This window comes from Crocodylus porosus, unplaced genomic scaffold (assembly GCF_001723895.1).
Source record: "Crocodylus porosus isolate Cpor-Errol unplaced genomic scaffold, CroPor_comp1, whole genome shotgun sequence".
In the NCBI taxonomy this organism is placed as follows: domain Eukaryota; kingdom Metazoa; phylum Chordata; order Crocodylia; family Crocodylidae; genus Crocodylus; species Crocodylus porosus.
The window spans coordinates 85,082,892-85,110,358 of NW_017728886.1; the positions used below are offsets into that span (position 1 = coordinate 85,082,892).

The 27,467-nt window shown below is 41.3% G+C and overlaps 1 protein-coding gene and 1 long non-coding RNA gene across 4 annotated transcripts in view; one reads left to right on the forward strand and one right to left on the reverse strand.

Moving 5' to 3' along the window:
- The window catches only part of PDE1C (phosphodiesterase 1C), a 479,499-nt gene extending 459,282 nt beyond the window's left edge, over positions 1-20,217 (reverse strand). For 2 of the 3 annotated variants that reach the window (XM_019538255.1, XM_019538237.1), the window contains exon 1: positions 20,019-20,215. In XM_019538255.1, coding sequence (XP_019393800.1) covers positions 20,019-20,103 — 85 coding nt within the window. In that variant the 5' untranslated portion in view covers positions 20,104-20,215. Of the gene's footprint in view, positions 1-20,018 lie in introns of all 3 variants that reach the window. The other variant, XM_019538223.1, reaches the window with a different exon arrangement.
- LOC109312302 lies at positions 4,960-18,616 on the forward strand. Its single transcript, XR_002101786.1, has 3 exons — positions 4,960-4,973; positions 8,933-8,945; positions 18,525-18,616. It is a non-coding gene; the product is annotated as an uncharacterized LOC109312302 (long non-coding RNA).
- Positions 20,218-27,467: the final 7,250 nt, after the last annotated feature.

A 27,467-nucleotide genomic window follows, 5' to 3' on the forward strand; every position in this document is an offset into this window, starting at 1 on the left:
GGGCTGTGTGTGTGTGGGGGTGGGGAGCTGTGTAGTGTGTTGTCTATTTAATAAACCAGTCTACCATAAGTAACCCCAAGCCTCAGTTCCTTAGCCAGCTTCTCTCTCTAATCCATCAGTTCTAATCTTAGTTCTGGCAACTTTCGCTCCCTACACTTTAACTCTCTCTCACCTTAACCTTCCCCCAAGTATCCCAGGTACCCCAAGCACACACATACATACTGTGCCATCCATGTTAGGAACTTACCTACGTGTAGGTGGGTTGTATGTAACTGGTGAGTGTGTGTGTGTATATATATATGTCATTGTATGTATGATATATGAATTAGTAATCTGTGTGTGTGTACTGAGTGTATGGGTATGGACAATTGATTGTTGTCTAACTTCTGGGGTGTACAGTGTATGTGCTTGAATTCGTGATAGGTGTGCATGTGCCTAACCTAGTTTGGATGTGTATGTGCCTGAGTTGCGTGTGTGTGCGTGCACGTGCACATCCAATTGATTTGTGTGTTTGTATATATGCAATTGTGTCACACCCTCCTGTCTAACAGTGCAATATTGAGATCCTGAGAGTTGACCTGACCCCACAGGGCAATAAATGAACTCCCAAGGAAACAATAAAAAACAAAAACTTTATAAAGATACAAAATGGACTGATTAAACACCATGGAAAATGGATGTCAAATACAAGTGATTGAACATAACATATAAACAAACAGAATCAGATGGGAATACATCCCTAAGGTTTTGTTTAAATATCAGTTGCGAAGTTAAGAAAAATAATTATTCATGTAAAGAGTTACTGTAAGTGATACCTGATAAAACAGAGGGTTCAAATTAGTGTTACTACTTCAAAGGGCAAGTATGCAAACACAGCACTATCATAAATGACAAGACAAGTTAGTTTGACGAATTTCACTGTAAAAAGAACCCCACTTCAGTTAATGGCATGAGAAATGCTAATTAATAAGAGGCATTAGACTAGAACATAAGGCACTATAGAATAAACAGATTCTCACAAGAAGGAACATTTACACTGGTAATTCTGTCAGGCTGACAGGGGCATCGTCCAAGAACAAGTGATTCTTAGTTACCAGTGATACCATAATTGCCATGCTCAATGCTCACATACACCCAGATTCAAGAACAACTAAATCCTATGTATTAGCCATGGAAATGGGACTAAATATGATAATGCCAACAAACAACTATAATGACAATAAATTGTTGGCATTTATGGGATAGAAAAAAGCTAGGGTATGTTAGCAGAAAAGGCTTAATGAGCTAGTGAGGCATCTGTGTGGTTACAGGATAACACCATCTGACACAGATTAATTTTCAAGTTATGGCTGCAGTTTAAGTGAACCTTACTTAAAACACATAATAGCAGTAGAAAAATGATGATTCCCCTGAGTATACGTTATTGGATTGCTAGGCAGTCCTGTTTGACCTAACCATTTTCAAGCAAGTTCAAGGAGAAAAGGGTGCTTTCTGATCAAGTACAGGTTGAGAGGGCAAATATCCAGTTGGAGGCATTAAAAGGGTCAGCTGAAAGATCAGAGGGGGGTAGAAGGAGCTTGTGGACACTAGAAAGCCTTGAGAGTGAAGGAAGAAGGGCACTGTTTTGTTTTAAACCCATAAAGAGGCAGGGTGGCGGGTGAGCGAGGCAACCATCCCAGGCACTGAAGCAAAGAGGTGCCAACAGGTGCTGCCTAGCTGGGGTGGGATGTGGGACAGAGCTGTGAGTGTCTTGTTGGCGGAGGGGGAGAGGGAAGGATGGCTCCTGCTGCTGCATGCGCTCCCAGGCAAGCATGGGGGTAGGGGGACATGTACCCCCCGCATCTGTGAGCAAGGTGAGGGTGGGCTGCCGCTGTGGGCTTGCCCTGGGCGCCAAACATCTACCCCATGAAAAATTTTGTTTGCAAAAGTGAGATGTGCCCAATTCTGGCCTTATTTTCCACTGAATAATTCCTTATATTCAAAGAGAGTAATATAAAATTTTAACAAGCTGAAGTAAAAGTAATCAGTATCTAATTTATTCATTCATGTGATTTATATGCTGTTCTTCCCAACAAGCTCGGGATGGCTTACAATAAGAGAAACAGAATACTTATAATACAGCAGAACTCTGAACCATTTGAACCACAATATGCCATATCATTTATGGGAGAGAACCCTATAAACAAGAGTTAACAGTAGCCACTATATCCTTGTGTTTTATATTGGAGTTAGTCATTAAATAAAATGTTCTGGATACAGGATAAATAGTAACTATCTTTACTTAGAATGATATTTTCAAAAGCAAACAGCAGATCATCCAACCATATACCATCCATATAAATATCTATTAGAAGGGCAATTATTTTGCACTTTTCTTGCTCTGTGGCATATTTACATAATATACTGTATTTACTCAAATCCAAGACAAGGTTTTCTCTCCCAAACAACATGGGGAAAAACAAATCTCATTTCTCTAATACTGCAAATTTTAGATTTGAGTATTAGATTGGGGCAGGGGGCAGCTCAGTTCCAGCTTCAACCCCAGGCCTGGGGGGGTGGCCAGGGGCAAGGAAGCCAGGCACTAGAAGCAGGAGTGGAAACAGACAGCTGGGGTCAAGCACAAGCACAGAGAGGGCACATGGCAGTGGGGCAGACAGGAAGGTCAAGAGGTGAAGCAGAAAGTATGGTAGAGGTCTGGCCCCTTGCCCCCACCACTGCTTTCCCAGCTACAGCAATGGCAGGGGGGATGAATTTAAGATGATATTCCACTAATTAGAGTCTATTCAATACACTTACTCTAAAAACACTGTCACCTCCTCATAATTCAAATTGCAACCAGTGTCCTTTATAAAACTTTATTTTAGGACTCTTATACTTTAGCATGAGAAGTAGCTTGACCAAAATATTCCTCAGTGCTGAATTGGGAAATGTAGGATTGTTGTTGAATTCAAGGACTGACAAAAAAATGAAAAGGTTTTTTACTGCAAATTAAAAAAAACATGATATGTAGTTTCATAGTGGTCATCAAAAGAAAAAAAAGTTTCATGTAGTCATCAAAAGAAAAAAAAGTTAGAGCCCCCAAGGATGCCATTTTCAAACTGCAGTTTGGAGTCATTTTGGGGGCAAAACTGCAATTCAAGGATCAATCAAATCATGCTGTAGTGCCAGCAGCGGCCATGAATTTGAATTCTATTGACTTTTAGGATGGGAGCACACAGACTAGGCACGTGTGAGGAAGAGAGGTAGTTGGACATACTGGTTGACTATAGGATTACTAGGAGCTTCCAGTGTGATGCAACTGCAAAAAAAAGTGAATGCAGTCTTAGGCTAAATACAAACATTCAAAAAGAGATGGGGGGAAGGTACAGTAAATCGTAGACCTTTAGGTTCCGCCATTTTTAAACCGGTCTATGTATGCCAAACTTCTGTTCTGTTATGGGTATAGATCAGTTTCTGATCACTTACACTGGTAAAAGAGTAATGTCTGTACCTCGCCGTAGGGTGTATTAGGCAGAATATATGCAGTAGATATAATAAACAAGATATTGGTAAGACTCCATTTTGATTAAAGTCTGCAGTTCTGGTCACTGATGTTCAAAAAAAGATTAACTTAAAATGAAAACAGTTCAAAGAAGGGTCACAAAATGGTTAAGGGAATGGAGACTTTTTTTTTTAATAAAAGATTTAAGGAACTTGTCTTATTTAATTTAGCAAAATCTGAGATTGAAAGGGGCTCTCAGTCTTTATAAGCACATATGTTGGGCAAATATTAAAGAGATAAAAAGTTTTCTAGGCTGAGAAACACCATCAGTGCAAGATGAACTGCCTATAAACTGGCTACAGGTGAATTCAGATCAGAAATGAGAAGAGTTCTAATCATAAGAAGAGTAAACTTTTGGAATAGTCTTTCAAGTAAAGAGGTGCAAGCAAAGAACCTGAATCTCTTTAAGATTGAACTGGATCAGTTCATAAAAAGGATAGGTGTACTGGCATACAATTAGTGCATGTGTGATGTGGAGTCACTTGTTTCCAGTCCCTAGGTTGGGACATAAAAGTAATTATTTTAGTGTGGATATTATTTGGTAATCCCATGCATCAGAGCTTTTGCCGGTCACTAGTTCAGGCCAGGTAGTGTTTTTTCCTTTCATGATCATGGTTAAGGCTTTTCTGGGCTTGGGGATAGAGGAAATGGGGGAAATATGACTGGGATATGCCAAAACCCCTGGCAATACTAGAACACACAGAGGTTCCTGGTTAGAGGGTCTTACTCTTCTGTTCAGGGTCACACCAGGTCACCAAATTTGGTATCAGAAAGGATAGGTCAAATTGAAATAGACTGTAGGGGAGCTTGCCTTCCTCTTTAGAGTGGTGTATGATCCTTTTCCTAGGATTATCTATGTGTATATTAACCAATTACTTCTCTGTTACTCAGATTCATTACTTGTAGTTGTAATTGAATGTTTGAAGGGGAGATTTTGGGGATTCTTTCAGTGAAAGAGTACCTGCAAATGCAGAGGACTGGACTCAGTGGCCCTCATGGTCCCTTCCAGTACCATATTCATATGTACCTGCATCGATAGCACATGTCTACAACCATATATAGAGTGTTAGCAGAAGGGGAAGAGGGCAACAAAAGAATCATTAAAAATTGCTTAATGATGAGACTATTGTGTTTTGCTTGATACACCACCATGCAAATTAACACCTCATTCTATACATTGCCCAATTTACGAAAATTGAAGAGTTATTTTGATTTCATGGGCCCTGTTAATTTTTTCCTCATAATCTTCCTTATCTGGGCATGAACCACATAAACAAAAAGAGCAAGAAGTAACACAGTTAAATTTATACTAAGCCCAATTCAAAAGCTATTGCCTTCTCTATGACTCAATCCAATTTTTACTAAGAATCAGTCGGAAAATACCCACAAACTTGAATGGGAGGTAGAAGTAGTCTTAATGCAGGTTGCCTTGGTAGAGTTCAGCACCTATGAATCTCAAAGGCACACACTATTCTTTTTATTTTTCACCAGCTTGTCACTGTCCTGAATTTGCAGTTCTGCTTGGTAAAAATTCACTGAACGCATTTTCCAGGGAACTGTTTCAACTGATTAGAGCATGCCGCAACAAGCCAAGTAGCAGAGATCCCAGTCCTGCAACTACGAACAAGGGTATCCCTGAAACTAAGTGAAGTTACATGAGGAATTGTAGGTGTGCAGTCATTTGCAGGGTTGTAGCAGTGGGCAAAATTTTCCTGTCAGCTTTCTACTACAGTTTTTTGTTCTCGCGATGTGTCACTGTAAGGGACACATAAAAGGCCTTGGCAAAAGTGCCTCCTTGCATGTGTATGCGTCCCCCATTATATGAATGTTGAAATGAACTTTGGATAACCTTGTAGACAGACAGGCTTGCAAGGCCAAATACCATGTTTTCTATAATGTAAACAGGAAAGCACTGATTTGGGTGTTTGAATACAGTCACACAAACAAAGAAATTGAAACCATTATCATAAGGAATAGCATTCAGTATTAAAAGTGGAAATCTAACTAACTGATAAAACTTTGAGCGCGTCCTAGTTAAACAGTTGTTAAGCGTTTGTCATAAACGCTTCACTTTTCTGAAAAGGAGGGTCTTTATGATCAACTGCTTTCGTTACTATATCCCCAATCAGGTTAATAAATGCATGTCATTAATGATTGTATATAGATGATTGTAAACCTGGGGCACACGTGATATGATAGACCTGAGCTGCTAGAACTGAACAAAAGCTCAGAGTTCCTGAGGTCCAGCCAATACCCATCCTCCCAGGCACGATTAAGTTTTTGCATTTCCATTGTTTGAATCTGAATGCTGGTTAAACTTAATGTGTAGCTTCCCAATAAAGTGATTCTCTTGAGAAGAGGAAGGTGTGCTCTGTTTTTTTTATTTCAAGGACCTATCTAACAAGGTAAGCTCCCTTTGTCCCATACTGGGAATAGGAAAATTCCCTTCAATCACTCCCCATTATCTACACAGACCAAAGCTGAATATTGATGGTCAGAGGAAAGTTTCTTCCCGTGAGCGGATAAATACTTTTTCACTTAAGTATCCTTTCAAGTAGGTCTCTTTCAGGAATGGGCAATTATTTTGGCCAGGGGGCCACTTAGGGAGTTTTAGTGAGCTGCTGCAGGCTGAGTCAGCACCCCCACCTCCCTCACAACAGTTTAGTGAAACTCCTTAGGTGGCCCCCACATGGGTCCCAGCCAGTTTCCATGGGCATGCCAGGATTGCTGGGTGGTGACAGTGCAGATCTGGGGCCTGAGTCAGAGCCGTGATCTGCTTCCTGAACACTCCTGCCCATGGAACCAGTGCCCATTGCAGGGGCATGCAGGCAGCAGATTGCAGCTCTGCCCTGGGCTCTGGCCCTGCATTGTCACTGCCCAGTGATCCTGGGGTCTCCGTGGAGAGCATCTGGTACCATCATGGGCAGGGCATGCAGCTGGATGGACAGATGGGGCCGCAGGCAGACAGGAAGCTGCATCCAGGAGTGTGATGGGCAGGCAGGACTAGGGATCAAGATCATGGGGCAGTGATAATGTGGGGCTGGAGGCTAGGGCAGAGCCACAATCTGCTCCCTACATGCCCTTGCCCACGGAACTGGCATCTGTTGCAAGGGTATGTTGGGGGGTAGATCATGACTCTTCCCTGGGCCCTAGGCCCCGGCCCTATTCTGTCACCATCCTGTGATCCCAGCCCCAGCCCAGGCCACACCTATCCATCCCACTCCCTGCCTAGCTGCAGCCCCATCCTGTCCACCCAGGCATGCACCCTGCCCATTCAGACCCTGCCACCAGCAGTTGGCTGGGGTGCCCAAGCAGCAGGGCTGGGTCCAGCAGTGGCAGCCAGAAGGAGCCACCCCAGGGGTGCCAGAGTCCAGCCACCATGCCTCCCCAGCCCCACTGTGCACCTAGGGATGGCAGTACTGGCCACAGCACCCTGGCCCAGGCTGCCCCCTGTACCTTGGCAGGACAGATACTGCCCGCAGGCTGTATTTTGCCTACCCCAATCTAGTTATTAGTTGTAGGATTTTCTTAATTTGCAGTCAAAAGATTTTTAAACTTCTGTATCTTTTCTGTTGATGCTTTGTTCCTGCCTGAGTGAACATTTAAAACCTTTATGTAAAATTTTGTACACCCTGTACATGAGTGTAAAAGCTTGAATTCATGTATGTGACCAAAATTTGATGTTACTTTTATTCCAAAAAATGAATTCAAAACAAGAGAATGAATGGACATTAATACAATTCTAGAGAAAGTTGTTTTTCAGTTTTCATTTAGCTCCTTTCCCCTGCATTGTTGGAAGCCCATATATAATAGTTTTGTTCAAGAATATGAAAACCAGAAGCAGATTAGTAGAAAGAGAACATGAACTAGCACACACTAATTATCAGTATCCAAATTAAGGAAACTGTAAAAACACAAAAAACTCACCTAAATGGGGTAGGAAAAAGCAAAACTAGATTATTAAAAAGCTTTTAGTTTTAATGGTCTTAATTATTAATACTAAAATAATGTTGTTTATAACAATGATTTCCTCTGATACTAGCATAAATTGGATATGGTTCTAGTGATGTTTACAGTAGCGTTTTATTCGTTTAAAACAGTTATAAATTAGAGAATCAGGACCAGTATTCCTTAAGTCTAGTATAATATGTATTGAAAAACACTTCTGTCTTGCTCTGTCACTAGTGCTGTCTGTTTTGAAGAACTGTAATGCTAGAATAGTAAATATCTTGTAGGTCAGCACTGTGCTGCACTGGCTGAGTAAGTTTTCTCCCCCAGGTATATATCAGGTGATATCCTGTATCATCATTAAGTATTAGGACAAGAGGCTCTTGTCAGGAGCAAGAAATCGCATTGCACAGCAGCAGTTGAAAAAAAAAAACAACTAAACACCATGTACTTCCACTTAATAGAGAAAAATGATGGTTGCTGTCTTCCTGGGGGAAATTTTCAGTGGAATGATTACAGCTGCTATGACAACAAGGGAGAGGATGTGATGTCACATAATGATCTGAGTGACTGCAATTGCATTGTCCCAGTACACAGTTCAAGTTGCCAGCTGGAAATCCAGTAGAGACTTCATTAAGTGCATCTGTTCAGTAATTACTACAACTTTCCTCTCATCATGCTTTCAGTTCTGAAAACAGCCATATAACAAGGCTCCAGGTATTGATGCAATAACATGAACAAGGAGAAGTTCCCAGGTCTCAAAATCTCAAGGCCACAGCTACTACAAATGTAGGATCAGATGTAATCTCTGTCACTGAGAAGGGAGAGGGTAAGCATTTACGAATTCCTGGGACTGAACTGTGGAAAAGCTTGGTGGCTTCACCCTGTAACATTTTTACATTTATACATAATATTTGTCTTTAAGTTTCCTCAGTGTAGAGCAGGAATAACTCTTTGAGAGCAGATGCTCAGATGCTGTAAAATACTGTAGCTTACTTGACCTCAATGGAGCTATAAAGATTTGTACCTGTTGAGAATCTGGCTCTTAGCTAAGGAGGAGTTACCCCCGATTTCCAGTGGTGTAACACAGGATCATTTCAATTCTGTCCAAAAAGAATTAGCCTTTTATTACCAGACACATACCTACAAATCTTAGAGACACAAACACGTATTTACACTATATAAGAAAAATAAGCTTATCAGCAGATTTTAAAAAGTTCTGCTCAGAATGGCAAACCCCAAAGGATTAGGCTGGAAAGCTCTCTCCCAGTCTCTAGTTCTTTTATGAGCTAGTACAGCTTGGGTGGAAGCAGATCATTAGCTCTTATTGTGGGAAAGCATGCTCCCCTGGCTAATCCTGCCATAGCATCCTTGTGGAAAGTTAGGCCTGGCAATCTTTTGAAGACTGAGTTTTGCTATTTGTTTGTTTTGGTACCCAAGAAGGGTTAAACTTCCAGTAGTTCTACCTACAGGAACTCATATACATGATGAAAATTGGCCGTTTTTACCGTTTTGATGCGTACATGTATGGAGGTTTATATGCATGGGGGCGGTTGTGATTTAAATGAGTTTGTTATGCTGCAAACTAAACCACATCTCCATGTAGTTTAGTTTGCAATTAGTTACTTGCAATGTTGCAGACTTTAAGCTGACAGCTCATCCCCCAGCCTCAGGAGAGGTGGGCTAAAGGCAGAAGCGGCACAAGACACCTTTTTTTGTTTTTTTGTTTTTTGCAGAGCTTGCCCGTGTCTCCCAGAGCTGAGGGGTGAGCTGCTGGTGGGTCGAGTGGCCTCTGAGCTGTGAGGGACCTTCTTTCCTCAGTGGTTGTGGCCACTGGGGCTGCCCAAGCTCAAAGGCGCCTGATCCAATGCTTCCCTGAGCCTGCCTGGGCTTCCAGCACACCGCATACCATCCCCACCACCTTCTCCGGCTGCCAGCACACCCATCTGCCCTCCTGACATCTTTCCACACTGCCTCAGGGGCAAGCCAGCCTGGTTCCAAGCAGTGGGAAGGTGGCAGGGACAGTGCATGGGGCACAGCTCCCTGGGAAGAGTTGGATCAGGCTGGGTGCTGCCTCCGAGCTGGCGCGGCATCCTACCTGCTACCAGCCTGCCCAGCCAGCCCTGGGGGGCACCACCACCATAGAGAGAAAGACTGCCTCCCCACAAACACACACAGCTCAGGGGCTGCTAGCAGCTCACTGGTAGCTTACGCAGGCAGGCTGCTCCCCACCGCCCCGCAAAAAAAAAAAAACGCAGCAAGGGGCCCAATCCTTTTCCCCCACCCCCTGGAGCCTGCCTACACCTGGGAGATGAGCTGCTGGCAGGCCCTGAGCTGCAGGAGGCCCTGGTCCTTCCCTCCATTGTGGTGGCACCCCCCAGGGCCAGCCAGGCTGGCTTGCTAGTGGGCCAGATGCTGCCCCAGCTTGGAAGTAGCACCTGGACCGGTCCAACTCTTCCCCAAGCCCACCCAGGGAGCAGTGCCCCATGTACTGTCCCCACCACCTTCTAGCTAACTGGGACCACCCAGGGATCCCCACAGCTTAGGTACTGCTTGGCTTGCTGGCAGCTTGCCCCCATCCTCCCCAGCCATGGGAGAGGTGGTCAGGCTTCATGGAAAAAAAAGGACCTCACTGTAATAGTGATGGAAGCCCCTAAATTGAAACAGTGCATTTTTAATCATCACAATTAAAAACTCACTGTTTCAATTCAGGGGACTAAACCCCTATCACATGGACAAGCACCCAAGAGGTCTAGTTTATATCAACCTAGAAACACTAGAGACTAAGGGAACTTTCTGAAGACCAAGATGAAAACAGGCAGAGGCATGCTGCACTGCCATACTATATCAAACCAGCAGGTTCTACACACGGAAGAAGGGACTGCCATATTCAGCAAAATAGGAATAAAAGCACTTCCCTATCACAGAAGGGCACTTTTTGTGGATGAGGATACTAAAAAGTATGCAGTGTTCAAATACCCTGGTAACATCATCATACAAGATGCTTACAGTAGTGACTTGGGATATTTAAAAATGAGAGGGTAGGATTTGCTTCAGGATAAGGATTTATGCTTACATAATTCATCAAATTTTTAAAAGTTAGTATGAAGTAATCAGGGGGATGCTTCTTACTTTTAAACAGTAATGATTTTATCCACTATAATCTTCCTTCATCTTCACTTTGGAGTTATTTTCTTTGCACACAAAGCCCAACTGTGGAGGATAGTTCTGCCCACTCACACATGTCAAAACACTTTGCAAAGGTTTTACAGTTCACAGCTCCCATTGGAAATAAAATTAGCAAAAATAAATAAATAAATTACTTCTGAAGTGACCCTACAACTGGTTCTATGTTATGAGTCTGATTCAGTGTGAACAACTAATGATTTTGGCATTAAAACCGAGCAACAGTACTTTACTCAGGAATATTTTGACAGATGAGAGATCAACTCAAAACACCTACACTGTACCTGGGTAACTTTTTACCCATATTGTGTAGACTATAGTAAATAGTAGGTCTAATAGACATAGTAAGTAGATCCTCAGCTCTTATAAATTGACAGAGCTCTAATAAAAGGTAGCCTGGTCTTTGCAAAGGAAACACTACCAGTCTTTTCAAGGCAAGTTTTCACAGGTCTTCATCCTATGAAGCCAGGCTGCACAATTTATTTGGTGTGGTGAGCCAAATAGACCTGCAGAGCTTCTCAGTGGCTGAACAACCAACCTCTGATGGCAACTTATGGCACAGGTACCAGGGATACTGTGTTGGTGCAACTCCAGAACCCAGAAGCTAAAAACACTTCCCTATCACAGAAAGGCATTTTGAAGATAGCATACTAAAAAGTAAGAAGCTACTGCTTCTCCCCCACTTTTCCCCTGCCACCCATTTCAGTCATCAACAGTGGCCAAGGGGATGACAGGGGAGTGGGAGGGGAGGAAGAGGGAGGAAGGGAGGAAGTTGTGGCCCTGGTTGCCAGAGTCATGCCAATAAGTCATGCCCCACAGGCCATAATTTAAACAGCCTTATGTAGCCTATGAGCTACCAATTGAACAGCCCTGAGGAGCCACCTCTGCTCTTGTTGAAATCAGCACCTCCACTCCTGTATTAGGAGCCGCTGCAGAAGAGACACAAAAGACCTTACCTTTCCTGTGTAGATCCTGCTAGCGTGATATACTAGGGCAGTGCTTCTGCCTGTTTCCATCTCGCCCTTCAGCAAGACTGAGCCCCCTAGCCTCTAGTGCTTCTAGGTTGATATAACCTAGACCTCTAGGTAAAACAACTGAAACTTTAACCCTTCTTGGGTACCCAAACAAACAAATAACAACTGCAGGAAGTGAATTTTCAGGCAAAGCATACAAGGATACCTAAGGAATTTGGTATTAAAATATGACCTTGTAGTTGAGAGAGAATAACAACCTACACATTTTTCTTAAAATGTCTTGTCCCATGATTGTTATTGGAAGTTTTGTTCCACTGTTTTTGTGTTTTCATTCTTTATGTTGCATTGTTCCTGTACATGTGTCAGTACATTGGCAGACAATTTAATAAAATAATCAAGTATTGTATCCTACAGCTAGATTACTGTTTGTAATATTATTCTGCATAAAATATGCATTTCTTCCAATTCAGGCAGAAATATGCTTATGCATTCATATGGGAATCGATTACTAATGCCTTCTGCCACTTTTCATTAGGTCTGCTCTCAAACCAAGATAAAAAATTTGAAAGGTGATAAATCTTTTCTTTTTTTTTTTTTAGCTGTAACATCAGGACCTAGTGAATAACATTAAAAAATGGTTCCCCACTTTGTGTTGGAAAGTTAGAAAGGCATATGGATCCACAGAAATAAAAGGTCACTTAAAATCATAACAAATTTAATCCTGGTAAAATAGTCTGGATTGACAGCTCCTTGAAGTTTTCTATCTGCAGAACATTACATGCATACACAAGGTAATTTTCTTTCATACTACCTGGAACTTCCTCCAAGCCTGGATTAGAAGAGTCTCTTGGAAAGGTGAGTGTGTACTCAGTCACCCTGTGTATATTCAATGTAGTTTAGGGCCTTGTTACACAGATTAGGCAGCTTCTGGAGCTCTTAACACAGGGGTAGGCAATTCTTTGGGCTGGAGGGCCACTTAAGGAGTTTTGGTGAGCTGTTGAGGGCCAGAGGAGAAGAAAGGAGGTGCCAATTGATCCTATCCAGACCACTGGCCACTGCCAGGCACCTGAAGAGGGTGTGCTGTACCCTGCACCACTCCGCTCTGCCACAGCTAGGGCTGGACTGAGCCATGCAGCATACAGATTCCCCTGTGTTCATTCCCTACCACCACCCAGCTTCCTGTTGGTGCTGTGCAGTCCTGCTACTGCAGCCATTGACAGACAGGCCCACACAGGTCAGGGTGCAATGCACCACACCAAGTAACCAGCCTGCCCACCCACTGCAATGAGCCACTGCTGTCATGCTACACCAGCAAAGTCAGGGGTGACTGCCCAAGACTAAGACCCCTCCCCCTGCAGCTGGCACAGGCTTACCTCCTAGTGGCACCACAATAACAGTTGCTCATTATGGCAAGTAGGCAGAGGTGGGCAGGACGGCTACTCAGTGCACTGCATTCCACATTATCCCATGCAGGGCTTGCTGCTGGTGACCACAGTGCCAAGACCATGCAAGACCAACAAGAAGCCAGGTGGGAAGAATGGATGCTGGGGGTGTAGAGGAATCTGCTTGCTGCCTGGCCTGGCCCGGCACTGGTTGTAGCAGAGTGGAGCAGCACAGGGCACAGCACTGCCGTCTCAGGCACCAGGGGTGGCTAGTGGGCCAGATGAGATCAACTGGTGAGCTGGATATGGCCCATGAGCCGTGTTTTGCCCCTCCCACCTTAACCCCTGGATTGCTTGCACATTAATGCCTTTAAGCATATTAGAGCACTCATTATTTGTTTTAAAGTTACACCATTCGAGGGCAGGACAATAATCCACCTAATTTTCCTCCTATTCAGTCCAATTGAAATCCTCCAGCTTCCCAAGATGCAGTGGCCTCCTTGAGTCAGGGAGAGAGGGAACACTGGGGAGCAGCACAGCCAGGCATGGTGCCTCGTCCCCCACTGCCAGTAAGGAGCAGGAAGCCTGTCCTGCCCTTAATGTATCTATTGACATCACAGCCAATACCAATAAATACAACAGACTAAAAAAGAAACACATAAAACTTGGAAGAACTTGTAGCTGACAACATTGACTTCATTTTTACTGAGAAATATTTTCCATGTTCCTAGTCCTGCCCCTGCTCACAAAGTCTCTAGTGGCAAGACACAGTTGTGCAGGTGAAGGACTGTCACAGTCTCATCAGAGACGTTTTTCCCATCTTAAGGTATGACTGCTCCACAAAGCTGAACAACACTAAGCTGATTAACATTTGTTTGGCTTATGGTGTAAGGTGTAACAACGCCCTTATACCATCTTTCTGATATGGGTTGAGCCCACCAGATACATTTCCCTGGCCAGAAAAAGGGATTCTATTTCAAAGAAGTCAGCATAGGATAAAATCTTAAAAGCTACTAAATAAGGAAAATGCTAAGTTACAAGGACACTTGTCAGCACCTTATAATTGTGACAAACAGGGTGCATCTACACATGTGCATTTACTGCACAGTAACCAAATGACCGCACAGTATGGGCACATATCTACATGTGCATGCCTGTGCTGCTCAGTAAATGTGGTGACTTACACCAACTTGAGCGTAAATTTGACACCTGCATCATGTAGGTATCAAATTTATACCCAATTAGTTACTGCACAGTAATGTACATGCAGATGCCTTACTGCACAGTAACACTGTATGTGTAGACTGACTTGGGAGTAAATCTAGTCCCAAGTCAGTCCACACACAGCGTTAATGAGCTTTAACGCCTGCACATGTAGATCCTGGCCTCTTACAGCTTACTGTGCAGTAATTTACTGCTCAGTAAATTTAAGCCAATTTAACTGCATGTGCAGACATGCCCATAGTGTTGAATTCAGGTACCATTCTGGTGAAAAAATTCATAGCTTTTAAGACTTGCTGATGAAAAAGATTATCCTAGCAGTACAGTGCAAGTGCCTGATAGTATATTTATACCTCCTAACATGCACAGGTGTTTTCCCTCCAACAGTGCTTCTTCTAAGAGCTGTCCCAGGTGAGTTAGCACTGAACTCTTAAGAAGCTGAAAGGAATCCCACTGGCACTGTAATTAATGCTCAATACAAGAAAAAAATTACATTTCCTACCTCTTTCCCCACGCGTTTTAATATAATGTTACAAACTCCCTTATTTTTCCCCCAAAGGTTGAAGGAAAAGGTTCCTGAGAACAGATGTGGGCAATATTTAACACTATTCCCCATATACAAAACAACCATGTACTTTCAGTCAGAATTACATCTTTTTATATGACAAGAACAAGAACAGAATAAAAGTAAAAGGTCCATGGAAGACTTTGTCTCCACAGTAGCAGGCTGTATCTTACGGAATTACAAAACTACAATTGTCATCGGCAGAACAACAAACCAGGACTTCAAAGATGCTGCAGAAAATATCTTAAAAGTTATATAGTTATGGATGAGACATTATTAATATAACTACAGTCCTGCCATTGAATTAACAACATAAATATAGTACAAATAATGAAAACTGCCTCTGTGTCTCTAACTTGCTTGTTACCTTATTATACAAGTTGCTGTTTCAAAAAAATCTGAGCCCCATATTCCAGTTAGTTTGGAGCTTCATGGACAGGTTATCAACTGAGAACAGCATAACTGCTTTCTTCTAATGCCAAAGGAGCTTTAAGGGTAACACTATTTTCTTATTCTGATAATGCTGCATTTACTCTCTGCTTTACAGAAGGACTTCTGCCTCGAATCTCTCTCATCCCCATTCATGCCAGATGCTTTATGGCAGATTTAAATTTTGTGCCTATCCACCAAGTGTATATGACCAAATCACAACAAAACAGATTATCAAGGTTAACTTCTGCAGTGGCCTAATAAGAACATTGTGCCTGTGTATGTTTTTCATAAATACTCTTGTCTGGGTCACCACTTGAAATTTTACACTGAAATGGGGATCACTAAATGAACTAGAAAATTACAAACTTTAAAAACAGAAGCAGCAGGATTTGGGAATAAATATTACCCAGGGACTGAAACTATCACTGACCTGAGCTTAAAAATTCCCATTTTACTTGAACTGGAGTTCTAAACACAATCTGATGGCTAGGTCCTTAATGACAGTGGAACTCAAAGAAACCGCAGAGCAAGGTCTCATCAATACTGAACAATCCTGTGATATATCAGACCCATAAAACTTCATGTTTCAGTTCAGCATTCACCAAAAATCTAAGCAGCATTGAGTTCCAGTAGATCTTTCCACCACATCAATTAATTCTAATTATTATTGGTATATTCTGTTACAATCAATCCATTAGATTCTTGTGATAGGGACACTAAAAATACTGTTACTCAAGAGCTTCTGGATATGAAAAGCGGGGAGCAGAAGTTTTAATTCAATTGGCTCTTGGTCATAGAAAAAGGATTAAAAAAGGGAAAAAAGCATAACCTTATTAACATTTTTGTTTGTCATCTTCTCAAGTTTAAAGACATTGCACCTGAGGCTTCATTGATGTTTGTTTAGTCAATTATACTAGGCAACCTGAGTATATAAAACAATGGCATTCTCATTTAATAGTGTTTCACATACACTTTGCACAGAATGATAGTATGTAAGACATGACTCAAGCCCTGCTTTTCCATTATTTATATTCTTTTAAAAATCACATCTGTACTTTATCTTTAGTAGTGGAACTGTGGCAAAAAGTATTTCTGTTCTTTGGAAGAATGAATATCAGCCGGTAATAACTTGGCTTTATGTAAAAGCTGTGCAGCCTGTGAAATGGAGATGGAGAGATACGTCAAACAAAGGTCCCAAAGCTCCATATGGAGAAAAATAGTGCATCTTAATACAGAAACTGATGCTACAAACACATGTAGTGGTGCAAGTTTATTATCCTGAAGAATCCCATTGAAATCAAAGGGTTCAATCTGTAGGTCTGCTATGATTCCTTTCCGTTACTCTGCCAGTGCAAAGAGGCTCATCTTAGGCAACTGTCCAAAATATCCCTATCTGGTGTAGAGTTCTACTCAATAACTCCTTGCTCCCCCAGTTATAAGGGCTGTACCTGGGAAAAAGGGACAGAGCCCAAGTGCATCTACTTTACCACTTCACCTTGCTACTGGAACAGTCCCTTTGAACCGCTAACTCTAAGGTGAAAATTACAGAAGCCTTGAAGTTACTCTACCTTCATTTGCTGGAAAACTGCCTGCTGACTAGGCCTGTGCAAATAGGAAACTATTCAATTCGGATTTGGCCAATTCGGATGCCAGCAATTCAATCCAGAGGTCCAAATCGATTCAGAGGCTTCAGAAAGCTTAAAGCTTCTGGCAATTCAATTCGAATTCACCACAGATTTGAGATTTCAAATCAGTCCAAATCATCTCTGAATCGAATCACAATCTGAAGCTTCTCACAGCCCCACTGCTGACCACCACCCTAGAATCTGTTAGGCTGCCTTTGCTCCCCTACCTTTGGCCATTCAAGTACAGCTCAGCCAGACCATAACCAGGGCCAACTCTTTATAGTTCTATGTCCTGTAGTATTTACAAAATGTGGTCCATGTTCAGCAAGTTACACATTGGGTTTGAAGCTACTGAATGCCAATTGAGGCAGCTATGGGACAGAAATGTTTCCTGGCTTCCCTCAATACAGAGATTACTGTACTTGAGTCCTAGTTGCCGTTGGCTTTACCTTTTCAATTTTACTTTTTTTCCTTTCAGAAATAAATGGCCATGATTATAATGATACATTATGATAAAACTGATAACTAACCTATCAAATCAGTTCCTTTCTGGAAGAAATCTCTGTCATATAGATGTATAAGTTACAATGTACATAACGTGTTCTTTTACACAGCATTCTAGTTGGGGACAGATTTCTTCCAACCCAACATCACCATACAGGTACCTGATCCTCAAGAGTACTGATTTCCCACAGTTCCAACTAACCTCAGTAAGCACTGTGGGAACTCACCATTTCTCAAAAACAACTCCAACCCTTATGTAGTCTGACCTTCAACACCCAAACAAAATCATCTTCCAATTAAAAGGAAGAAATACTGTTAAGCCAACTAATAAGAGATTTTGATTTTCCCATTATCATTGTGAAATAGTCAGTCTTCCTGGTACAGAGTAGATCATTCAGTAGTCACCTTTGCAAAATTTTCACAAACATCAATCAATTCAATACAGATATGTCAAGCAATATGCATTTTTGAAAATGAACTACAACACATTTTATCTTTACTTAATAATGTACAAAACACACACCTCAGTAATTTCATTATGTAACCTCTGTGCATCAATTTTGGGGAAAAATACATGAAATTACATGTAAACTGACTTTAAAAGAACACAGAGTAAGAATAGTAAATACAAGTTCTTTGATCCAAGATCTAGTTCCACTTTTTTTCCGAGTATAAATAGCAGTAAAAGACAATAAGCAGACAATACAGTAATCTAAATATGCCTCAATAAAATAATTATATACAATACACAACTGTCATACACAAATGCAGTGTTCCCAAACCTAGTACTCTCTTAGGCCTAAAAAAGAACAGCCAAGTGAATGTTTACTCTTCAAACTGCCATCAAGGCTAGGGACAGAAATTACACATAAACAGGTATAAGTGATCAGAAACCAGTTTAAATCTGTAACACAACAGAATTTCAGCACACATAAACCACTTTCAAAATGGCCAAAACCGGTTTAGGATAAACTTGGGTGGATGTAGTATCAGACGTCATTGATTTATGTTAAATCTGTCTCAGATCCCCTCCAGATTCAAGTTAACTCACAGTCCCCCAGCATCCCAGGATGCTTTGCACCTCTCCTACAAACCCCATCCCTGAAAGGTGGGTGGGCTACCTTTGGCCCAAGCAGTCTGTTCCAGCTGAGTAGGGAGGCATGCTATAGTGCCCCCCAGCTTCCGGTCTGGGCCACTGAAGGCATGTGGCTGCATTTCCAGAATCAAAAGGGAATGTCTGTTCATGTGCTTATCGGTTCAATCTATGCAGTTTAGACTAACCTACAAAGACTGAATCAATTTAGCCTTGGGCTTTTTGTCTTAGCCCAAATGATAAAATGTGATACCAATAACACTAGTAATTGTAATAAAAATGGTGGAGGATTAGAATAAGGCTTCATAAGGACACATTGTCAGAACTTTAAGTATGGAGAGACTAGCACTTTTCCATAAGTAAATTTAAAAATAATGTATAGAATGCATATTGTAGTTTCATCTTCAAAGTGCTATATAAACAAATACAAAGCTACAAGAACATATCTCCAACTTCAAATTGCTCTCTTTAAAAGTATAGTTTTAATGATTGCAGAGGCATTACTTGAGACAGGATAATAGCCAAGACACAGGTGGTCTTTATACACTACCAAAAAGTTTGCATTCAGTATTAATAAATAATATGTTGGTCTCATTTAAAAATACTATAAATTTGAATAAATCAACTAGTACAAAAAAAAGCGCAATATCTGAGAGTCAGTTTCTAAAAGGTATACAAGAGGATCTGTACTGATGGCTTCTACTGTGTAATTTATGAAATCAGTCTGGCTTGTGCTGTTTTAAATACATGCAGGGATTTGTATGATGTAGCCCAGTCAAATGTAAAAGTTTAAAACAACAGCCTGCTCAGATTACAGTGAGATCCTAATCTTTTCACAGCAAGTCAGACACACACACGTGCGCACGCATACACAAATCTAGAGACACCTGTAGCTGTCAGGAGCTTCACTTGTTCACCCACATAGAAATACTGAACAGAAAGGGTCAAATTTGTTCCTAGTATAAACAGTTCCTCCAGGAACAAACATTATCTTAAAATTCCTAGCCTCTCCTGATATTCTCCCACTCAAACCTTTTTATTTAAAAGAAATTACATATGATTTTATTCTACCAAGAAAAGAGTAAGGGCTCATAGATTTCTGAAACCTTATTAAGTGAGCAAAGAAATAATAAAAACAACCCCAAAGCTCCTGGTGCTTATGTTACTGGTCTTGTCAGAAGAAAATGCAGCAAGCAAGCAAGCAACATATAACCCTAAAATTGGTGATCTCAGACTTTTCTGAGATAAGCCTCCCAAACAAAAGTTCTGCAAACCACTCAATGAAACAATGACAAAACAGAGAGAAAATCCTTACAGCAACTACTTATTAAAGGCAAGTTTCTTGGAGAAAAGAAAATAAAGGAGGCAACAGGAAACAAAACACAGCAAAAGTTACAGGGTAGCTAAGCATTTCAGACAGACAAAAGATCTCCATGAATGAATTGTATCCTTAACCTGTAGCTAGTACTTATACAAAAAAAAAAATGGGAGCAATCAGAGAACATGAAAAGAAAAAGAGGAAGAAGAAGAATTTAAACTGATCTTACCAATTGTAAAGCTAAAACCATCGATGCTGAAAGTGGCACTCCGGCATTTTTTAAATCCTTCTTTTCTACTGCTTGGCTCTGTCATGATCCTGCCAGTTTGTACTCCTGCTGCAGCAATTCTCTCCTCCTGAAATCAATGCTTCCAAGCTGGCAATTAGCTACCCTTGAATATCTGCCTGTGGCAGCACTCACACCCAACTTCACACATCTCCTAATGCAGAGAGCTGAATCTGAGAGACATGCACACAGCAGTATTCTCCACCCCCTAAGACTGTCACTGGCGTGTTACCGACATGCCTAGTCAGAGTTTAACAACTGGTTAGAGGCTCTGGTGTCCAAATCCAGCAGTCAATCATAGTAAAACAACTAAGTCAACAAGTTACTTGTATCTGTCAAATGTCTATGTAGGAATTTAGTACACATTTAAAAAGACATGAAGTGTTGAATTTTGTTTGGATCTAAACATTGGCACTTGTATTCCATACAGTACTTTTATAGCTATCCTTGTTTATGAAAGCTTTAGATTTGCAGCATATTTTAGTGCTCAATTTTCTGCTCAACACTTATGGGTACTGTAAATGTTGTAATCACACAAAATACATGGGGAAAAGCACGTGCTTAGAATGCACCAGCAATCACCAATTTCTACTTGAAGCAGCTGTCTAGAAATAAATTTAACAAAAAAATTAGAACATTTAAGAGAACATAGAAAGAATCAGCAACATGAAAAATCCAGGAGAAGCCATGAAAAACTGGAAAGTCTCTTCATTTCCTAAGTACTTTTCATTTCATGATCAATAATATATATTACTCAACATATTTCATCTAAGGATCTCTAAGCACTTTGAAAATATTAATTCAAGTCAGCCCCTGCACTGAAGTTAGTAACCATTAGAAAGATTTTATGAATGAATGACCTGAAGCACAGAAATTAAGAAACTTAATGGCGTTCACACAGCAGATAAGCCGCAGATAGAGAACAGCAAGCAGGTGCTTTAACTAGAGTTGTGCATACCATAGCATTTTCAGATGGCACAAGTTGATGTAAACCCTTTTTCTCTCATCTGAGATAATATGTATTAGCACCCCAGAAGTGCTTTAATTTTTCAGGTTCTGAACTATTTGTAAATCTTAGTTACACTCACCCAGCTTTGCACAGTTCTGGGTGGAATCCACATGGAACTACTACATTTAGGAAGGCTTCTAACCAAAACAACTCATTCCACATTTACTGCATTATTGTTGAAGCTGTGCCAAAAGACTACATAAACTTGATCTTAACTTCAGGTACAGCATGGTCTCATAGAATCACAGGAAAGTAGGGCTGGAAGGGACCTCACAAAGTCATCTAGTCCAGCCCACTACTCAAGCCAGGATCATCCCTGACTAAATCATCCCAGAACAGAGACATAGTTAGCAGTGCTAGTCTGACGTCAAGTAGAGGGCAGGATAGATTTAAACCATGCCATCCAAATCTATCCAAGCTTCTCTTGAAAACTTCCAAAGATGGAGATTTCACAGTTTCGCTAGGTACTGGCCCAATGTTTGACCAACTCCATAGTCAGAAAGTCCTTCCAAATCTCCAACCTAAATGTCCTCTGTTGTCGCTCAATGCTATTGCTTCCAGCCCAGTCCTCTATCACCACAAAAAAGCCCATCCCTATCCCTTCTATAATCATCCTTCAGGTATTTGAAGACTGTTATCAATCGATGATCTTCTGAGGTCCCTTCCAGCCCTAATTTCTATGAATCTATGAATCAAGTCTCCCTTCAATCTTCTCTTCTCCAGACTAAATAACACTAGTTCTTTCAGCCTCCCTCATAAGCCTTCCAGGCCCCTAATCATTTTTGCTGTTCTGCACTGGACTCTTTCTAAACTGTCCAAGTACTTCTTGAAGTGTGGGGCCCAAAACTGGACACAGTACTCCAAGTGAGGCCTCACCTGTGCTGAATAGAAGGGAATAGTCACTTCACTTAATTTGGAAGTGACACTTCTGCTAGTACAACCCAGTATACTACTGGCCTTTTTTTTAAACAAGAGCACATTGTTGGCTCATATGCAGCTTATGATCTATTATAAGTCCCAAATCCTTCTCTGCAATACTGCAGCCTAACCAATCATTCCCCAGTCTGTATTTGTCCATGAATTTGTTCCGTCCCAAGTGCATTATTTCATACTTTTCCTTGCTGAATTTCATTTGATTGATTACAGAACATTTTACCAGTGTACTCAGGTGATTCTGGATCCTAGCTGTGCTCCCTAGTGTCTCTAACTCCACCCACCTTGGTGTCATCTGCAAATCTGCTAAGTGGGCATCCAGTCACATTATCCAACTCATTACTGAAGAAGTTGAACAGTACCAGATCCAGGACAGACCATCGGGGAACTCCACTTGATATTTCCTCCCAAATAGACATCGGGCCATTGATGACTACTCATTGAGCTTGATGATCCAACCAGTTATGTATCTATGGTTGCTTACAGACATGGGAAAAAAACAGTGCTTTAAGCTTGGTATGCCCCTACACCAAGTGTAGTGCATACCTAAAAGAGGCATCATGTTAATTGGTTCCAGCATGCCCAGTGTCTGTATAGCTCAGGCACTTCAGTGGGACTTTTTGACACTTTTCTCTAATAGCTGATTGAGTCTATACAGATGTAGAGCCACATCAAAAAAACATCCTGCCTCTTCTGGTAAAGTGTTGTTTTGTTTTTTCACATCTGTCAACCTATGTTACAGTACTTTTCTCTACCCTATATTTGCTTATTTTCTGCATGTTATTTTATTCTCTAGTTTTGCAGTGTATTATTTTTCCTCTTTATTCGTATTTATTCTTCTTTATTCTATATTTTATTCTTTATTTTTATTTTACTTTCTTGTGTTTTTGTTCACTTTGTTTCCTAGCAGCAAAACCTGGAAGCCTGTAAAAGTTTTATACAATATTACTCCTTACTTCACCAGCTTTTACAAGCTAGTTAAAGTCACTTCTGACAGATATGAGCACAACCCTGCTGAAGACAGCTAAGTTAAATATGTCTATGTTGCTGTTAATTCCAGCCTAGTGAGATCAGAAAGTCAAAGTCTTTGTAAACAACATATAAAACTAATATGGATATTTAATTAATATTGTAGGGCATATTTTCAACCCAATATTAATGAAGCTTCATTCATAGGTGAGTTATTTTACAGGTGCTAATAATTGTTGCCACAATTTGTCACCATTATGATAAAGCAGATGCCTGAGCTACCAACATATTTTAAATGCTATATGTCTTCCTATGCTGTAAGTTCAGCAAGGGTAAGACTGCCTATTATGTCTTTTTACAGGAAGAAGAATTTGATTCTAACTGGGAATCTTGTCACCCTGCCTTTTATACCTAATAAGTACTTAGACATAAAACTTACATCAACTGCACCTGCTATTATTTGCAGCCCCAGTGTTACAAGGATAAAACCAGCTATTTAAAAAATCTAGCCTTGTAAATGTGACCACTGCAATAAATTCTTTTCAGGCACAAGTAGTACATTTCATCATTGCCTCTTGAACAATATAACAACAGAATGAAATTAAAACTCTCCCTCTCTAGAATCATTTTCTCTGTCATTGGTTATATAGGTCACACACCTACATAAGCACTAATGTGCTACCTAAGAAAGCAAAGGAAAACAGAATACTCACAATATGAATCAGAACACACACACATAGAAAGAAGGTAAATGTATGTAACCAAAAAAGGGGGAAAAAACAGAACTAGTTAGGGGTTTGGGTTTTTTGATTAATTTTTTCTATCTTTTTTTTTAATCAAAAGTGGCTGAAGTTTTTGTAAGAAGGTAGCAATTTTGATAACATTTTCAATGGGTATATTTCTAAGGACCATGATGGAGTTGCTAGATGTTTTGTTTTCTTTGGGGGAATAAGAAAAAATAAAAAAGGAGAGAAAGAGACCTGAAAGGTATGAGAGGTATGACCTGAGAGGCTATGAAACTATAAACTATGAAACTGTGACAGACTGAGGGTCAGGCCCTTGATCTACTGTTCTTCTGTATCCCAGTTGAAATCCCTGACTAGGGTTCAGTTTCTCCTGTGGAGCTTAACCATTTTGTATAGATACTCAGTGGGCTACAGAGGATCAATACAATAACCCAGTGGTTCTGGCACTCGCTTGGAATGTAGGTAATACCAGGTTGAAGTCCCTGTTCTGATGAATATTTAATTATGTACATGAAGTAGAACAGTTCTAAAATTAAGAGACACAACCTGAGAACAGCTAATGGAAAAGTGGTTAAGGCCACCTCTGACAGAACAGCAAAGCAGCAAGGACTGGAACTGGATTATCCCCATTTTAGTTAAGTGCCCTGGCTGTCAGGCTATTCACTATCCTCAAGTGGGTCTCATTCAGAACGTGTTGGTTTTATCACAAGGTGACATGGGAAGTCTTTCGAAATCTTGTACGGTTTTGCAAGATGGGAAAACCATTTGCTGCCCAGCACTAGTAAAAGTTAAATCTAATTGTCCTATTAGTTACCATATTGCACTGGTTAAGTCATGCCTGTTCCCATTTGATTTTTTGCATTTTGAAGAATTAGGCTATTCAGGTTCTGGCTAGATTTCAGTTCTGGCAATTACATTCTGCCTTCTAAAATAATTACTGCAGCTTCACTTGAAGCACAGTACGTTTTCTGCTTGTCATTATTGGGTAGTGTCAATAGACACTGTTAAACAGTCGTTATGGCTGTAATTCAGTGTCAAGTGAAGAGATCCCTACATACAGCTTGTGAAATACTTTGAGATCCTTTGCAATTAAAAGCACCATGAGAACTAAAGCTATTACTACCACTGTAAACAGCATACTGTATCCATGGCAACATTTAATTTGTCAACACATAAAAAGACAATTACTTTACTCCTTTAATTTTCGAGTAGGGGAAATGGTAAGCATGTTTTCAAGAGGTATATTTTAATTAAAAGATCATATCAGATTAAACCAATGATCCATCCAGTCTACTATCCTTCTACATTAGCCAGAACCAGATGTGTCAGGAGACACTGTAAAAGAAAAGAAAACAAAATTAACCATAATGGCCAATTAAGCTATACGTTGTTCCTATCCCCAGGCAGGTGGCTTATACCCTATGGTATGGGGCGTTACATCTCTTATAAATGTACTTTAGCTAAATTAACAGGTGTTTAGTTCTTACTCATATAAAAGGTCTAATCTAACCCATCTCTCTTTCCTGATACTACCAGTATCCTATAAGAATGAGCTCCAAAAGTTCATAGCATGCTGTAAATAAAGATGAAAAGTTGCCTTTTAAGTTCAGATTTGTTGTCTATTATTTTCAGATAATAGACCGTAACTTTAAATTAGATACATAGGGCAGTGGGAAGGGGAAGGAAAGAGGAAGGTGGGGGGCATGTACCTCCTTGTAAAAGCTCCTGCAGCACAAACCCCCAGCACAGGCTGCAGCAGTGGTACAGGCTCACTGGTACTGCCATTCTGGCTACTGTCTCCTTTCCCTCTCCCCTGACAAGATATGCTATTGATAACTGTCATTGTTCATTGCACAGCTACTCAGGGCATACTCCTCACCCATTTACATCAATAATAAAGACCCCACTAACTTCAATGGGCCTAGGTGTTCAGCCTAACACTTTTTTCATCTCTGTACTTCGCACGCTCTTAAATACCTGTGCTGTCTTCAGTTTTAACAGCCATGTCTAGATAAACTTAAAATCCCCCAAGGTGGCAACCCCCACCATTCTGCATTACTCCAAACAAAGTGTCTCCTAAATATAAAACAGTTTAGCCACCTCCACACAGCAGTTGGGGTAGGCTAATTAACACTGCTGAGTAACAGTGGCAATTAGCTCACCCCCAAACTAATTAGCCTACCCGCACATATGTAGTTCCACTTTAACTTCAGGTTCATAATGCATTCTGTGTGGAGTAGCGCAGGATATCTGAGGGCTCCAAAATGGTAAGTTTAACACGTGGGTAGAACCAGTATATTCATCTCTTAAAAGAAACAGTAATGCTCTTGATTTATTTTTTTTATATACATCAGTGTAATACTCTCTATTAACTTTATAGGACAGAGTAGATTTAGAATGAAGATTATGATCAAGATTGGTAAGTTGATTCCTTCATTTTCAGAAATATCTATTAAACCTGAGTGCCTAAAAGACTTAGAACTAGATTGTCAATACTGTTTAGAACCCACAACTCCAGCACCCATAATTATTTGGGCCAAAACACGGTGGGACCCAATGCACGACTGGGTGGTGAATATCAAGGGCTATAGGCTGTACAGGAGGGACAGGACAGGGAGGAAAGGTGTGGGTGTGGCGCTGTACATTAAGGAGGAATACACATCCTCATCAATTAGCACACAGTCAGAGGAGAGGCACAGTGAAGTGTTCTGGGTTAGAATACAAGGCAGTTGAGGGGAAAGAGACTTAACAGTGGGGGTCTATGACAGACCACCCAACCAAGGGGAAGAGCTAAACCAGGAATTCTCAAGTTAGCTCACGGAGGTAGTTAGGTCAAAGGACCTGAACTTTCCAGACATCTGCTAGGAAGAGAAGTCAGTCAGGTCTGACCGCTCATGTAGGTTCCTAGCCAAAATGCAGGACCTCGATCTAACCCAGGAGATGCACAGCCCCACCAGGGGAGACGCCTTGTTGGACCTGGTGCTGGCCACAGGTGACAACCTGGTGAGAGGACTGCGGGTGCTCGACCCCCTAGGCAACAGTGATCATTGCCTGCTGGAATTCACCATCCAGCTCAAGGTGGCAAAGGCCTGCAGCAAGGCAGCAGCCCTAGATTTCAGGAGGGTGGACTTCAATGAGCTAAGGAGAACAGTCGGGGAAGCACTGAGATCCCGGAGGGGCGGGGAGGGGAGCCAGGTATCCAAGAACAGTGGTCGCTCCTTAAGGAGACAGTCCTCCAAGCCCAAAGGGAGGTAATCCAAACACTGATCAAAGGGAGCAGGAGGCCGCAAAAGCCCCCATGGCTCACCAAAAGCATCCGGGAATGTCTCCTAGCTACACCCAATGGAAGGGATGGGCCATAACCAGGGAGGACTATACTGCAGTTGCTCGGGAGTGCAGGGGGGCAGTCAGGAAAGCCAAGGCAGAGATGGAACTGGGACTAGCTACCCAGATCAAGGACAACAAGAAGAAGTCCTTTTTTAAATACTTTGGGGGCAAAAAGAAGGAACCGGGTAACGCGGGGCCCCTGCAAGACACGCTAGAAAATTTGGTCATCACACCAGATGACAAAGCTAACCTATTTAATGACTTCTTTGCCTCCATTTTCCTGAGCAGGGACTGAATCAGCCCCCCCACAGTGTGGCCCCCTCAGGCTCCAAGGGAGATGCGCCTAGGCCAAGGGTCAGTGAGGATCTAGTTAGGGAACTTCTGGAGGGACTGGATGTATTTAAATCA